The 16,161-nt window shown below is 38.4% G+C and overlaps 1 protein-coding gene across 2 annotated transcripts; it reads right to left on the reverse strand.

Annotated features, from left to right (window-relative positions):
• Positions 1-512: 512 nt before the first annotated feature.
• LOC107864692 (general transcription and DNA repair factor IIH helicase subunit XPB1) lies at positions 513-15,693 on the reverse strand. 2 transcript variants are annotated; one of them, XM_047414489.1, is made up of 20 exons: positions 15,539-15,693; positions 15,355-15,398; positions 15,176-15,242; positions 10,258-10,426; positions 9,943-10,165; positions 9,776-9,832; positions 9,556-9,699; positions 8,694-8,774; positions 7,623-7,710; positions 7,159-7,496; positions 4,857-4,932; positions 4,569-4,762; positions 3,110-3,273; positions 2,803-2,875; positions 2,310-2,423; positions 1,533-1,613; positions 1,355-1,414; positions 1,163-1,246; positions 937-1,079; positions 513-833 (listed from the first exon to the last, which is right to left on the reverse strand). In XM_047414489.1, the coding sequence occupies exons 1-20, from the start codon at positions 15,555-15,557 to the stop codon at positions 755-757; spliced, it is 2,298 nt and encodes a 765-aa protein (XP_047270445.1). In that variant the 5' UTR covers positions 15,558-15,693; the 3' UTR covers positions 513-754. The 2 variants fall into 2 exon arrangements, with proteins under 2 accessions (XP_047270445.1, XP_016566617.1); XM_016711131.2 differs by having other exon boundaries at positions 513-836.
• Between the last annotated feature and the right edge of the window lie 468 nt (positions 15,694-16,161).

Raw genomic sequence — 16,161 nt, forward strand, 5'->3', positions numbered from 1 at the left:
TCAAGTATGAATATCTAATTTAAAGGAAAAAAAATATTCAAATGGTGTACATCAGTCATTTCATAACTTCACGGAGAAAAGACTACAAATATTTGTCTTTTTTATATTCATATTTTTCACTAATTTTACATACTTTTTATTATAACGGTTAAATAAAAAATTGAACATCAAATTCAGTATACATATATAATAGCACCTCTCCACAGCAGTCTGAAAATCGAACAAACACCGTCACCATAAAGCAGCTTCACCGTCAAATTCTAACGAAGATAAACTCCTATCCACTTCTTGGTGCATGATTTTTACTTTCTTTGATTGATATGTATTTTATATTTTTGTTTTGCTATAAAAATACAAATACATATACTACAACATGTAATTTGATAAAAATATTATTATTTTTTATAATTTATTTAATACTTAAGTATGCTACTTTATGTATTTTTTTCAATTATTAAAGCACAACTGATAATCAAATTATTTGCTTTAAAATTTATGATATAAGACATCTAGAATAGAAAAGCAGAACATTAGAAATAACCAAATAACATCATAAAGTTTACATGCTTGTTACATTGATATAAATGTTTCATATACCTCAAATTCTTCCTAACGTACAACCAAAACAAGCGGTTGCCTTGCTTCTTACGCGAACCTCCGCTACCGACACTTGAAAAAGAAGCTTACAAGGTCTCGTCGCTCCGGTGAATCACAAATTAGATGACAAGGGAGAAATGTAGTATCAATGTATGAATCAACCAAATCGTTTCTTGAATAATTGATGTCTCTTGGTTGGATCTTTAGGCTTGCTTTTAATAAGGCCTTTCTTTCCACTGCTGCATTACACAAACAGATATATATTTGTTAGTGAAACAAATTCACTTTCGAAAAATCTAAAGTTATGTGGTATGTATATTGAAAGAATGGTAATCATACTTGTACTCCATATAAACCATTCCTTTAGCTCCTGACATGGCACTCATAGAACCTGAGTAACGACGGGCTTTTTGAAGAGCTACGTCATCTGCATCTTCATCGAGCTGCTCCAAACCGACTGCGTCATCACCAGCACTCAGTACCTAGAGACGAAAGTGAAGAGCGTGTGAGTCGTAGCAGCAGCACTTCTTGCTTGATGTATAGGGGAAAAGGAAAGTAGAAGAACCTTTCCGAGAAGTTGAAGCTGATCATCAAGACGATGGTAAGATAACTCAGGCCCAGAATCAGCAGGTGGCAAACTTGTGATCACCTAATACAGGAACAGGTCAGAAGAGAGAAATTCTGAACGATCGATGTATCCAGAAGAAAAGACAGAATGACATGTATACTTATCAATGGCTATGCCAAGAGAAGGTACCTTAAAGCTATAACCTTGATCGATCAAGAACTGTTGTCTTTTGGTTGAGTAGTACATTTCCTGCATTTCGACATTTGCTTGTAAGGTCATTACTATTAAAATTGTTGTATCCAAATTATAACATATATGAAGATATCAGAGGTCAACAGAAACTAGCAAACAGAAAAGGATTCTGCACCTGGGTATCTGTTGAGACGAGGGAGTAAAAGAACGCATTATACTCCTCTTTACCTCCTGCCATCCTATCTTGATGCCGCCCCTGCAAACGCGCAACAATGAGATAAACACAGCTGGATTTGGAAACATGTAATGAAATCTAGGGCTTGCATTAGTTCACGTGTTGGGTAAGAAGTTGCAAGATCTAGATATCAGTTCTCATACTTGACACAGGGTTTTCTTATAGGATATATATATTTCCACAGAGGTCAGATATTGATTACACGCATGCATTTCCCTAGAGTAAGCAACTTCAACTTATTATCCTGACGAAAAGACGTCCACAAAGATGAGACAAATATGAAAGTACTCGGTTGATATGCTTAATACCAGTAGGTACATCACAGTAAGCAGTATTAAAGAGTTCTGACTTCCTAGAAATGCTGGGATTTTCAATCCCAGTCCATTAGGACACACACTAAATATTTGACGTTATTTCCACTTTAAAACCACAGAAGGAGGTTTGTTTTTTCTTTTTTTTCTCTGGCGCAGGAGATGCTTATAGAATAGTCTGTTAGCAAGTACCTATTCCTACATATCTCAGGAGGAATTTCAACCTGAAAATAGCTAGGAAGAAGACTAAATATCTTCTCGTCATCTATATGGCCTTACAGAGCATAAAAACAACCTTGTTATTTGTATAAAGGATTTTACCTGGAGCATCACTTGCTAGAGATATTTTATCATGATTTAATCGGCATTTCAAGGGAGGCAAAATATTAATGAGAAAAAAACACACCTTGGCCCTGAGAATACGCCCTAGACGTTGAGCTTCTTGTCGTCTTGAACCAGCATGCGACGAAATTTGTATTATAACATTCGCCTCAGGAATATCAATGGAGTTATCACCCACCTGTAAACAAAAGCGGAGATCACAACATCAACAAAAGAAAAACTTTGAACGTAACACTTATACATAGGTAGCAAAAAAACTACTGTTTTTAACTGTAAAAGGCATAACGCAAATGAATATGGCATGACAAATTAGGGAATCCTGGTTCAGCACAAGCACAGAAGCAATGTTCATAGATCTCAAGGGAAACACACACACACAAAAACATTGTGTGCAAGTGTAAAGAGAAAGACAATGAACAATATTTGGAGGTCCACAATCAATACATTCAATGAATGAGAAGTACTCAAAAGAAAAAAAGAACTTTGTGGTACACAACTCGCAACATCCATCCAAATCACCAAACTAGTGATCTTAAGAATCTGCTTTAACACAATACCTTGGAAAGGAATATGGTGTTAACTTCCTTGCTAGTTTTAAATGCATCAAGAATTTTAGTTCTTTCAACGTGGCTGCAAAACAAGAAAAAGCCCCCATCAAGACATTTTAAATGGAAACCAAAAGGCATCTAAAGTCTAGGTTGCTGGACTCTTCAAAAATGTTGTTGGGTGTGTGCCGGATAGTCCTTAAGCCATGCAGTTTTGGAGGATCCGACACAGGTGCAGTAACATTTTTGGAGAGTCCAAGCAATATAGCGTAAAATAGCAAAGCGACATAAAATCATTGAGATGGCATCTTGTGTAAACCTGGTAGCACCATAGATCATAGGTTTCCGAAGCTTCATTGCATACTCGGTAAGTGCAAAAAGATTGTCGGCGAAGACAATGATCTTGTCCCCACGCTGCTGTTCATGAAAGCGGATAAGAAACTCACAAGCCCTGAACTTATTTGGGTTCATCACATAAAGTGCCTGGAACATCACATGGATATGAGAGTTAAAAGAGAATATGACCATATGTCAAAAGGAAGGGGTGAACTCAAAACAATATTACAGAAAAGTCGCCTTGTAGAAATCAAACCAACATGAATTTGAGAAAGAGAATTTAAAATCCACATTTATGGAACACATTGATAGCTAGAAATTGCAATTTCCATTCCATAGGCCAAGGTCAAGTTCAGTCCCTTTTGCTCATCGGTGGGGGTTCTGATGATCACTGTTTTGGAAACTGGACATCGAAAGACGGAACTGAAATGGAAAACAAGTGAGGTTGCTAAGTGACAATACCACTAGACTTTCAAATCAAGAAGTTGGGAGTTCCGGTCACTAAGGGAATAAACTGGGAAAGGGCCACTATTGTCCCCAGGGAAGGGGGTTTTGATGGTGGACTTCATCAAATGGGAGAAGAAAAAAAGAAATAACTTCAACACGCAAATGCTGCTGAGCAATTGAGGAGCTTACCTTGTTTGATTCTCACACTTTTGATACTTGTCCCAGGGGGAACATTTTCTCATATAACTCCCACTTACATTGGGATACAGGAGACACATATATGCAAGTAAAACACTGAAATCTCTTATATGATTCCCACATACAAGGAAGAAGACAAATAGACTGCCAAATTTGGATTTTAACAATATGGGTAATATAGAAGATTGGCAGGGAAAGAACAAGAAGAAAATTAAGCACTCGGAAGTTCCATGTCTCATCCTTCTTAGCCTTTTAGTGCAACATATAGAATGTCTATGATTGTAGAGCTTCTTAGATTTCTCAGTTATCTCTAAGACTAGAGTAGGTGGAACCCCAGTTTTTGGAAGGTTCCTGGATATGGAGATTGAAATAAAAAAGGGCAGCCCGGTGCACTAAAGCTACCGCTATGCGCAGTGTCCGGGGAAGGGCCCCAGCACAAGGGTGTATCGTTCGCAGCCTTACGATCTTTGTGCTTCTTTCTTTTGTCTATACAAAGTGCTCACTCACTAATCAAGAAAAGACTACTACTCCATACTTTGCACACTTGCACACAATCATGTAAATAGTGAAACTACGAGTTTTTCTCAGCATCAAGATTTCTCATTAGGCTGTTCCACAAAATGATATCAATTTTGATAGAACTGTCACAAAAATAAAATAAGAGATCTTCATATGTTCTAAGGTCCAAACTGCGCTCCTCAACGAGATGAACAACCAAAGGAAATTTAGTCAATGTAATGTCATCAAACGTTGCATTGGAAGCATTAAGAATGGAACAGTTCCAAAGGATTACATACTTGTCGCTTCTTTGAGTTCTCTTTTTTCAAATATTCAGCAAAGAATTCCTTCGTCATAGGACACCACACCTCAGCACATTGTACATTTGCAATAAATCCTCCTTTCACTAAATCCAACCAATTTGCTTCATACAACTTGGGACCAATAAGAAAGTTCAGATCTGTGATCCTTTCGTCTTCTCTGACAAGCGTAGCTGTCGAGTACGCCAAATTGTCCATTAAATTTTGTGAAATAGCAAACAATATTAAAATTGCAATTTGCAAGAACTCTCATTCAGAAGTACGTACCAGTAAGCCCAAGTTTGCAGTGTGATTTCGTGATACTAATAACCTTTCGAAACATATGTGCAGGAACCACGTGCACCTACATAAATGCCAAGAAAGAGACCCTTATAGTTATGCCCGTATACATTCAAAGTTACCTTTAATATCTACTCTCAAAGCTGAAATTAACCTTTGGTAAAATATTATGCAACATGCATTTCCCACAAGATACTTGTACTGAACCAGAACTTTTTTGTAGAAAAAGAGAATCATCCAATTGCACATAGCACACCAGTGGAGAAAGAAAAAAATACATTATAAACATTCGAACAAATACAGATATATTATTTTAGAATAGATCAATTTTCACATATCAGCAATTACTATTAGTTTCCAAATAAAGGAAATTAGTGAGACGAAATTGACCATTATTTATTGGCAACAACTAAGTGCAAGAGTTACACAGAATGGGAAACCCCACCAAGAAATACTTAATCGATAAAGCTATCATATTTCTTTACATCAGATAGTGTATACTCCCTGAGTTTCATTTTTCTAAGCTTGACTCTGCCCGAATTTTAAGAATGTCAAGTAGACTTTTAAATCATGTGTTCTTGAACTAAGAAGTGTATAACATACCAATAATACAGTGAATCTTATGGTCTTAACATGCTATGTCATTCCATAAGACAGTGTCACTAAAGGTAAATAGGGAATATTGAAACTAAAAACTTACTATACAGAAAGGTGCCTTTTTTAAAAGAAACTAAAAAGGAAAGTGAAATGTATATATTGAAACAGCGAGTATGCACGTGTGTGTGTGCACGCGCATCTATTTCCATGTGTATCTGTACGTATGTATGTACGAATCATTTTATGTTCTTCCTTAAACAGAAACAAAAACGGATATGATATTCCTGCTATAAGGACAGCATTCAAAATAAACTATTGTTTTGCATTAACCTCGAAAAGCCTGTATGTATGAACCATTGTATGTTCTTCCTTGAACAGAAACAAAAACGGATATGATATTCCTGCTATAAGGACAGCATTCAAAATAAACTATTGTTTTGCATTAACCTCGAAAAGCAATATACTGGATACTTATTTGAAAGGCAAAATGACCTTCTGGATCCCTGTACTATGGCAGTTTTATAAGTTGGACACTTCTACTTACATGTTTGTCATCTGAACCCTTGAACCCATCAAAAAGCAACATTTTGCACCCTTTGACCGTTGACCTTGCCTATGTGGCAAGGTCATGGTGTCTAGGACAAAGAGAGTGTAGCCACTCGCCTGGGGTGAGAGTGGGGGTCAATTTTTGGTCAATTTTACATTAAAATAATTAAAAAAAAAGGGGTCCTTTTTTTTTCCTCCATCTTTTTAAATTTAAAAATCTTTTTAAAAATTTAAAAATATTTTTAAAATTAAAAAAAAAAAAAAAAGGATCCTTTTTTTCCCTCCATCTTTTTTAATTTAAAAATATTTTTAAAAATTTAAAAGTAATTTAAAAATATTTTAAAAAATTAAAAATATATTTTTCCCTCCCCCCCCCCCCGCCCCTCCCCTCCCCTCCCCACCCCACCCCCACCCCCAGCCCCCACACCCCACCCCAACACTCTTCCAGCTCCCCCTCCCCCCACACACGTTCACTTTTTATTTTCCCTCTCAATTCAATTCTTTTCATTTTTTTAATTAAAATTTAAATTCGAAATCTTTTTATTTTTTTGGGATTACAATTTAAATTTAAATTGAAAGCGAGTGATAGTGAATATTGAAAAAAATTAGTGAATTTCGCTTGAAAAAAATTAAACTTTTTGTGAATTTGTTAAAGATATTCAAATTTAAAAATCAAAAATTTATTATGTTTGTATATATGAATTTGTAGTTAAAAATTTAAATTAGTTGAAGAAGAATTTTAATTATTTGGAATGGATTTGATGTTTATTTGTGAGAAAAAATAAAAACATGATTATTCAAATTTTTCTACAATTTATAAATTTTTCATATTTAATTAAATTAATTTTAATATTTAATTTATTATGTAGCATTTTAAAAATGACTTGAAATTTAATGTAATATTTTTTAATTTTTTAAATGACGTGGCAGACGTGGCAGCTGACATGGCAGCTGACGTGGGGGAGTGTGTGTTACACTCATCAAAAAAGGGTTTAAAATGTTCCTTTTTAGTGGGTTCAGGGGTCCAGATGACAAACATGTAAGTAGAAGTGTCCAACTTACAAAACCAACGTAGTACAGGGGTCCAGAAGGTCATTTTGCCTATTTGAAAGGCACAACTTGAAACATTGCAAGACCAGACATTTACCTCATCCATGAGTAGTAAACCCCATTCTCTATTTCTTATTTCTTCAATGATCTTCTCAGATTCTTCAGAACGTTTGCCACCAAAAGCAACCATGTTATATGTTGTCACCACCACACCGACATTACCACGGAATCTTTCTTTGCTGTCAGATGTGAAACGACATATCTGCTCTTCTCGGATAGTAGACCACAACTTAAACTGGAAAGCCCATTGATCCACAGACACAGCATTTGTTGCTAAACACAGGCAGCTCTTTTTTATTCTGCTTGCTGCAGAAACACCTACTAAAGACTTTCCGGCACCACAAGGCAGCACTATAATTCCAGATCTTGCTCTTCCTGAAGCATTCAACATACCATTGAACCACAGACAGTAGCATTAAATCTATCAATCAACTATGACATGGTACCACAGCCTCGAATACCACGAATCAATCAATCAAATTTTGGCTTTTGTATCCTTACCATTTCCAAACATCTTACTAAGACTCTTCTCTTGATAAGGCCGTGGCTGTGCTTGAGGCTTTAACTCCATATCAAGATCAGGATTAACCTGCAATTTTCAGAGGGCATTAAGCAGAAATACTTGGCCATTTGTAGAAATTATTGATAACACACACACCAAAACTATTTGCCAACAACTAACAATACAATGATGCGAGATAATCTATTGCTCAAATTTTCTAATATTCAAGACCAAATATTTGATTGGCCGCTATGGATCCGGCAATGGCTTTCAAATCACATGGTGCAATACTACTCCCATGCCATTTTAGTTACTAGCTCAAGCAACTTATTCATGTCATCCCTGCCTAGCCGTCCAGTACTCCCTCCATTTTTTTTTTCTACTTATGTTAAATTGGGGGTAGGGGAAGGGAAAATGGAGAGGGGATTACAATGTGGGGAATCAAACCCTCACCAACAAGGTGGGAGTTTAGGTAGCCAACCAACTGAGCTACTACCTCCATTTCCTTTTATGTAAAGGTGTTCGGATGGCACAATATTTATTACATGTTAATAAAAGTGGAATAAAACATTAAAATTGAGTCGAAAAGAGTGAAATATCAGATCAAAGTTTTAATTGGGAATCGTTTAATGCATTTAAATTCTTGGAAGTTGCATCAAATTAGAATTGTGTCAAACATTTTGGAGCATGCCAAAACGTAGAGCATAATATAAATTGAAACTGAAGGAGTAATTAGTATCTTGAAATACTACAAACCATGCCAACAATATATACATATAGAATACCAAAGGTGGACCCCCCTCCCCACCAACCACCAGTTCAATTTAGCCAAATGCCAAGTGCTCTTTAGCATCTAAGATTCTTTCTTCACTGCACATTCCTCTGTCTAGCATCTTGATTGGAAAACAAAAGCCTCTTTTGATATTTTAATTATTAAAATTTTCTTCTTCTAGGCAAAAATAATTCTTCACCAAGAGAATCTAATTTCTATGTTAACAGTAGGAAAGATTCCCCATCAGCTAAAGTACTCATTGTCCACCATGATTGGGAAAAAAAAAAAAGCAACTCACTGTGTCATTCCTGAAGTCATACTCCTCCATCATCGGATAATTCAAAGCATTTGGTAGACACCGCTGCTTCACATTTTCAACCTGTTCATATACAAATTGGAAAACTGTCATCTTCTAAGAGGGGCCAAAGAAAGTTCTGCGTTCACACACAAATATGTTCTAACACCAGAGAAAAAGTCTCCAGCAAGAGCAAGCATACATATTTTCTTAGCGTGACTTATCTCAAACCACAAGATACAGCAGATAAATGGGCGATTGTAGCTCCCTAAGAAGATACTTGGAGGATACCGAAGCACAAATATCAAAGTGAAATGGCACAGATAAGGAAAGTTTGATTAGCATCTATTATGTCTTTAAGTAACTGTAATAAGTAGTGAAAATGAACTGTTGCATTAGAGTCTGGTCCTAGAAATACTGTAAACCAGTTGATTGGGCAAACCACCACTTATTCACAATATCCAACAGCATCATAATTGGAGTGACTCAAGTCATATCCAGCAGTATCGAAATTCCACACATCATACTTTAGTGCAAAAACTAGCTCCAAATAAGACGGCCACATATCAGGGAAACAGCAAAAAGATGGGGAGAAACACCTAAACATCCTTAGCAGCTGAAAAGACGACCATGCTAGCATTTGTATTGGTTTAATTGACATAATTAAGATGGTTTATCAGCAATGAGTAACTTCATACGAAACCACAAGAAAACTGGGAGAACTGGATTCGAAATACTATAATCAGCAGTTAGCTTGTTTCATGAAAATGATTCAACTTATTACAATGGCATCTGACACCACAGACTCCCATCTCTGCCAGAAGATGGTAAAATGAGACCTTATTGCAAAGCATTAAATTGTTACCTGGTCAGGGTTTATTTCAAATGAATGAGTTTCTTTTTCTTCAGCCGCAGCTGCCACATCTACTTCGTTTATCAACTCATCATGTCCACCTTCAATTTCATTCACGGGTTTGCTTACAGTAAACCCATCATTTCCATGCATCCCCTATTCAATGCAGGCAAATTTCTTGATAACCATTACAGACTGCAAAACAAGCAACTCAATAATGTTGAACACAAACCTCAGACGAAATCCTAGCTTTTGCTATGATGTCATCCGCAAGCAATCTTTTCAAAACCTAGAGATAATCACATCAAATGAATCAATTTAGCAGTAGGAATCCTCAGTGAACCTTATAGTCAAATATCTTAAATTAAAGCATTGCCACTATATAGCTCATTATCTTGCCTCTGGAAATGGAGATTCAATGAAATACCGATTCTTCTTAAGTACAAGCTTCACTTTTCCATAATTAGCAGTAGAAGCATGAATAAAATCAATCATCTCTTTGGGAAGCTTGGTCTTTGACAATTTGCTCAAAACAGCTATTATAGTTTCAGTTTCAAGACCAACTGACACAGCTGCATACAACGAGTGAGGCGTCAAGTTGTACTCATGCATCGACTCCGGCCTACAAAATAAAAGTAATTCCATTAACCCTCTCCAAACATCCAGAAACAAACAAGAACATAGGTTCCAGATTGTCAGACACAAAAAAGGTACCTGCAAACAGGCTCAGCAATAGCAATGAGAAAATCATAGGCTTGCTTATATAATGGAGAGAAGGTTTCAAGGAAAATTCTTCCATCTGCGCAAGCCCACAATGGACGATTCGCATGATCGGGTTTGAGTTCCAGTTTAGTGAAATCCATCTTCTTCCCTTCCCTCTCACCTATTTTATAACAGATTCAAATGTTTCTACATCAATTGAGTTTAAACATAACACAAATGTATCATATAAAGCATCACCAAGTGTAATTATAAAGTGCGGCAATGGTTATACAACAATAACAATAGCATACCTAGTGTAATCCTACAAGCGGAATCTAGGGAGGATAACATGTACAACCGTAGAAATAGTAACACTAATACATGATACTCCCTCGGTTTCAATTTGTTTGTCCTACTTTCCTTTTTAATTTGTTTCAAAAAAAATACCTCTTACCATTTTTGGCAATTCTTTAATCCTAGCCTTGCATGTGGCATGGTTAACACTACAAGATTAAAGGATATTTTGGTACATTTCACATGTCTTTTAGCTTAAAACCGCAAGATTTAAAAGTTCTCTTTACTTTCTTAAAACTCCATGGCAAGTCAAAACCAGACAAGCAAATTGAAATGGAGGGAGTAGTAGTTTCCAAATAAGGCTTTATACTTTTATACACATATATAGTCTGAGCCTAGCTTTATTAACCCGATGTTCTATCAAAAACAACCTCTCTATCTCTACGAGTCGATGATAAAGTCTGCATACACTCTACCCTCCCCACACCCTACTTATGGGATTACACTGGGTATGTTATAGTTGTTGCCTTTATATATAGTTCGAGTCTAGCTATTTAAGCTAAGATTCTATTAAAAACAACCTCTCTATCTCTGTGAGGTAAGAATAAATTTTGCACACACTCTATCCTCCCCATACCTATAGTTGTGATAGGTTGTTTTCGCTTATTGGTGGAAATTGTTGTGTTGTTCTAGCTGCTAGACCGGATAGGGTGTTTTGTGCGTGACTGTTATTTCCCTACTGTTGCCTTGTTTGTTTGCTTGTCTGTTTGGGGCCTTATTTTGCTCTGTGAGTAGTGGCGGTGGGGGTTAATGGTGGAATAGGGTCTTGTCCGCAGGGGCTGGGGCAGGGGGTCGTTTTGGGAGGGGGAGAAGAGGGGAGGGCTGGGGTGGGTGGGGGGTATAGGTCGGGTGTTAGGGCTGGATCGGTGAGGGGTGGCAGAGGTAGGCAAGAGGCGAGAGGCGAGAGAGGGTAGGTTGAGGGTAGGGTCTTGGAACATAGGGACCCTTTAGGGTAAGTCTGTTGAGCTAGTGAAGATTCTTAAGAAGAGGAGGATTAACATTGCGTGTGTTCAGGAGACTAAGTGGGTAGGGTTTAAGGCTAGAGATGTGGATGGGTACAAGCTGTGGTACTCGGGGAGTGAGAGGCGTTGAAATGGAGTGGGCATCTTAGTGGATGAGGAGCTTAGAGGCCAGGTGGTGGAGGTTAGGAGGGTCAGTGATAGGCTAATGTCGATTAAGTTGGTCATTGGGGGGGTTACGTTGCATGTGTGTAGTGTTTATGCATCGCAAGCGGGCTTGGACTAAGATGTGAAAGCGAGTTTTTGGGAGGCTCTAGACGAGGAGGTGAGAAGCATGCCTAACTCGGAGAAGATTGTCATAGCGGGGGGACTTTAATGGGCACATCGGGGTTTTACCGGGAGGCTATGATGGTGTGCATAGGGGTTTTGATTTCGGGGATAGAAATGGTGAGGGAGCTGCCCTATTGGATTTTGCGAGGGCTTTTGGGTTGGTGGTAGTGAACTCGAGCTTTTCGAAGGAGGATCACCTGATTACCTTCGGAAGCACAATAGCCAAGACTCAGATTGATTTTTATGCTGCTTAGGAAGGGGGATAGAGCGTTTTGTCATTCCGAGTGAGTATCTTTCGACCCACCACAGGTTTTTGGTGATAGACTTGATAATCAAGAAGAGAAAGATGAGAAGGGTCGGGGAGGGTCGACCTAGAATTAAGTGGGGAAGCTTGACACCATTTAGTGCGCTGGAGATAGGGGAGAAGGTGGCGGAAATGGGGGTGTGGGAGTGCAGGGGAGACGTGGATGTTATGTGGGATAGGGCTGTCAGCTGCATCACGGTGACTGCTAGAGAAGTGTTGGGTGTTTCGAGGGGCCGGGCAGGCCGGCATAAGGGGGACTGGTGGTGGAATGAAGAAGTTAAGACAAAAGTGGAGATTAAGAAAGGGGCGTATGTTAAGTTGATTGAGAGTAAAGAAGAAGATGAGAAGCGGGCGAATAGGGAAGTGTACAAAGTGGCAAAGAAGGAGGCTAAGTTAGCAGTTACGGTTGCCAAGACAACAACGTTTGAGAGTTTGTATGCGGGGCTTAAGGAGAAAGGCGGGGAAAAGAGATTGTATAGGCTGGCTAAAGCTAGGGAGCGGAAGGATCGTGACCTCGATCATGTGAAGTGCATTAAGGGGGAGGATGGTAGAGTTTTGGTGGAGGATGTCCACATTAAGAGGTGATGGCAGGAGTATTTTCGTGGATTGTTAAACGAGGAGGGGGACAAAAGCATTCGGTTAGGGGAGCTGGAGCACTCAGAGGAAAACCGGAATCTCAGCTACTGCAGACGTTTTAGGGTTGAGGAGGTCAGAGAGGCTATTTGTAGGATGCGGAGGGGTAGGGCAACAGGGCCGGACGAAATTCCGGTGGATTTTTGAAAGTTTACTGGTGGAGCAGGTTTAAGGTGGTTCACTGATCTGTTTAACGACATTTTCAAGTCTGCGAAAATGCCTGAGGCTTGGAGATGGAGTACTATGATTCCGTTATATAAGAACAAAGGTGACATTCAGAGTTGCAACAACTATAGGGGTACTAAGCTATTGAGTCACACTATGAAGATTTGGGAGAGGGTGGTTGAGCGGAGATTGAGGAGGGTCGTGTCCGTTTCAGAGAACCAGTTTGGATTTATGCCTGGTCGCTCGACGACAGAGGCAATCCACCTGGTGAGGAGCTTGGTGAAGCAGTATAGGGATAGGAAGAGGGATTTACATATGGTGTTCATCGACTTGGAGAAGGCGTATGACAAAGTCCCTAGGGAGATGCTTTGGAGATGATTGGAAGTGAGAGGGGTCTCGGAGGCGTACATCAGAGCTATTAAGGACATGTACAAGAAAGGGAAGACTCGGGTGAGGACGGCGAGAGGAGACTCAGAATATTTTTCGGTCGAGATAGGGTTGCATCAGGGATCGACTCTCAGTCCGTTTCTGTTTGCGCTGGTGATGGACGTGTTGACGCGGAGTATTCAAGATGAGGTGCCTTGGTGTATGTTATTTGCAGATGATGCAGTGCTGATTGATGAGACGCGGGGGGTTGTGAATGCAAGTTTAGTAGGCTAAGTTAAAGATTTGGAGGCAAACTCTTGAAGCTAAGGGGTTCAGGTTGAGTAGGTCTAAGACGGAGCATATGGAATGCAAGTTTAGTGACTCGAAGCAGGAGGACGGAGTGGTGGTGAGGTTGGATTCCCAGGATGTTTGTAAGAGGGATAATTTTAAGTATCTCGGGTCTATGATTCAGGGGAATGGCGAGATTGATGAGGATGTCTCTAAACGTATTGGAGCAGGTTGGATGAAGTGGAGGCTCGCTTCGGGAGTGTTGTGTGATAAGAAAGTGCCCTTAAAGCTTAAAGGTAAGTTCTACAGAGTGGCAGTCCGTCCGTCCATGTTGTATGGTGTTGAGTGTTGGCCAGTCAAGAACGCCCACATTCAAAAATTGAAGGTAGCGGAAATGAGAATGTTGCGTTGGATGTGTGGACTTACTAGAGAGGATAGAGTTAGGAATGAGATTATCTGGGAGAAGGTAGGAGTGGCGTCGGTGGAAGACAAGATGCGGGAGGGAAGGCTGAGATGGTTTGGGCATATGATAAGGAGGGGCACGGATGCCCCAGTTTGTAGGTGTGAGAGGCTAGCTTTAGATGGTTTCAGGAGGAGTAGAGATAGGCCGAAGAAATACTGGAGAGAGATGATTAGACTTGACATGAAGTTGTTTTAGCTTACTGAGGACAAGACCCTAGATAGGAAGGTGTGGAGGTCGCGGATAAGGGTAGAAGACTAATGCGAGGGTGGGTTGTATCTTGTAGTTAGGGAGCTCTTGCGTAGCCGGGTTAGTAACCCTAGGACTGTGTCCATTGGTAGGAGCTGCTAGTGTATACTATTATTACCAGGTGGGTCCTTTTCTTATTTCTTATTTTCATATTACTCTTATTTTCGTGTCTCTCGTATTTCTATTTTTGTTAGTCCTTATTTCTTATTTCGGTTATGCCACCAATCCTGTTTTCGTGTATTACTTTGATCTTGCTAACTATTCTTTATCTTGAGCCGGAAGTCTATCGGAAACAACCTCTCTACTTCTTCGGAGGTAGCGATATGGACTGCGTACATTTTACCCTCCCCAAACCCCACTTGGTGGGAATTCACTGGGTTTGTTGTTGTTGTTGTGTACCCTCCCCATACCCCACGTGTGGGATTACGCTAGGTATGTTGATTTTGTTGTGAATTGTGATATATAGTCCGAGTCTAGCTTTATTTAAGCCGAGTTTCTACCGGAACCAACCTCTCTATCTATACGCAGTAAGAATAAAGTCTCTCCAGACCCTACTTGTGGCATTACACTAGGTATGTTGTTGTTGTGTTGACGTTATATATAGTCCGAGTTTAGCGTTATTTAAGCCGAGTTTCTATCAGAAACAACCTCTCTATCTCAACGAGACAAGGATAAGGTCTCGGTAAACTCTACCCTCCCAGACGCAACTTGTGTGATTACACAGGGTATGTTGTTGTTGTTATATAGAGTTGGAGTCGAAGACAATGGACGATACACTATATTCTTGATCCACTTAAATGTAAAGATAGAGAGTAATACTACCATCATGAAAATCATCACCCCCTTCTTCATACTGATCATCAGCAGCAGCTGAAGCTCTATATTCCTCCTTCATCACCAAAAAAACAAAATTTAAGAAATAAAAATACAATCTTTATCAATTTATATTTCAACATTACACCAAATTAACATATTAAATTAGCTGGGAAATCAATTAAAACCTTAGAAGCAAACTTGATCTTCTTACTTGGTCGACCTTTCTCACCTGAATTCAATAACAATTTTTCAACAAACTACACATACAAAGCTATACATACAAATTTAAAAAAAAAAAAAAAAAAAAAACAAATTTTTTTTACTAATTTTTGGGGATTTTTTTTATTTTTTTTGAAATGAAAAAAATACCGTGTCCGTGATGACCCATTTCTGAAATGGTTGTAATTTGATTGTTGAATCCCAAATTTGAGCTTGGAGATATTCTCTCTGTGGTTTTATAGAGTTGTAATGGCGGTTTTGAGGTAAATTGGCAAATACTTAATAAGTCTGGGTGCTTAGGAGAAATATATACTTTTTGGAAAGGGGAAATTTTTGGGTATTGTTATTGTAACCCCTGATTTTTTAAAAAGTTACAGTTACACCCTCAAACTTAAGACAAAAGAATTACATGTTTTTTTTTTTTTTCAAAAAAAGAAAAAGTGTATGTTGAAAAAGTATTTTCCTTCATAATACATTTTTCACTATTTTTTGGAGTATAATTTTACTTGAATGGTGAATGATTTTCGGAACAATCTCATTATCTTTACGAGGTAAGACTAAGATATATAAGATATATAAGAGTATTTTTTATTTTTATGTATATATATAAATTTTGAAATTTCTAAACACAGCATTAGATAGTAATATGTTACTTGTATACCGTACCTTCTCCAGGCAGGGTATGTTGTTGTAATTTAGAAAATTTAAACTTCAGGTTGTTTGGATTGACTTTTAATAAGGAACTTATAAACCAAAAGTCAAAAGTCATGAGT

The sequence above is a fragment of the Capsicum annuum genome, chromosome 1 (assembly GCF_002878395.1).
Source record: "Capsicum annuum cultivar UCD-10X-F1 chromosome 1, UCD10Xv1.1, whole genome shotgun sequence".
NCBI lineage: Eukaryota > Viridiplantae > Streptophyta > Magnoliopsida > Solanales > Solanaceae > Capsicum > Capsicum annuum.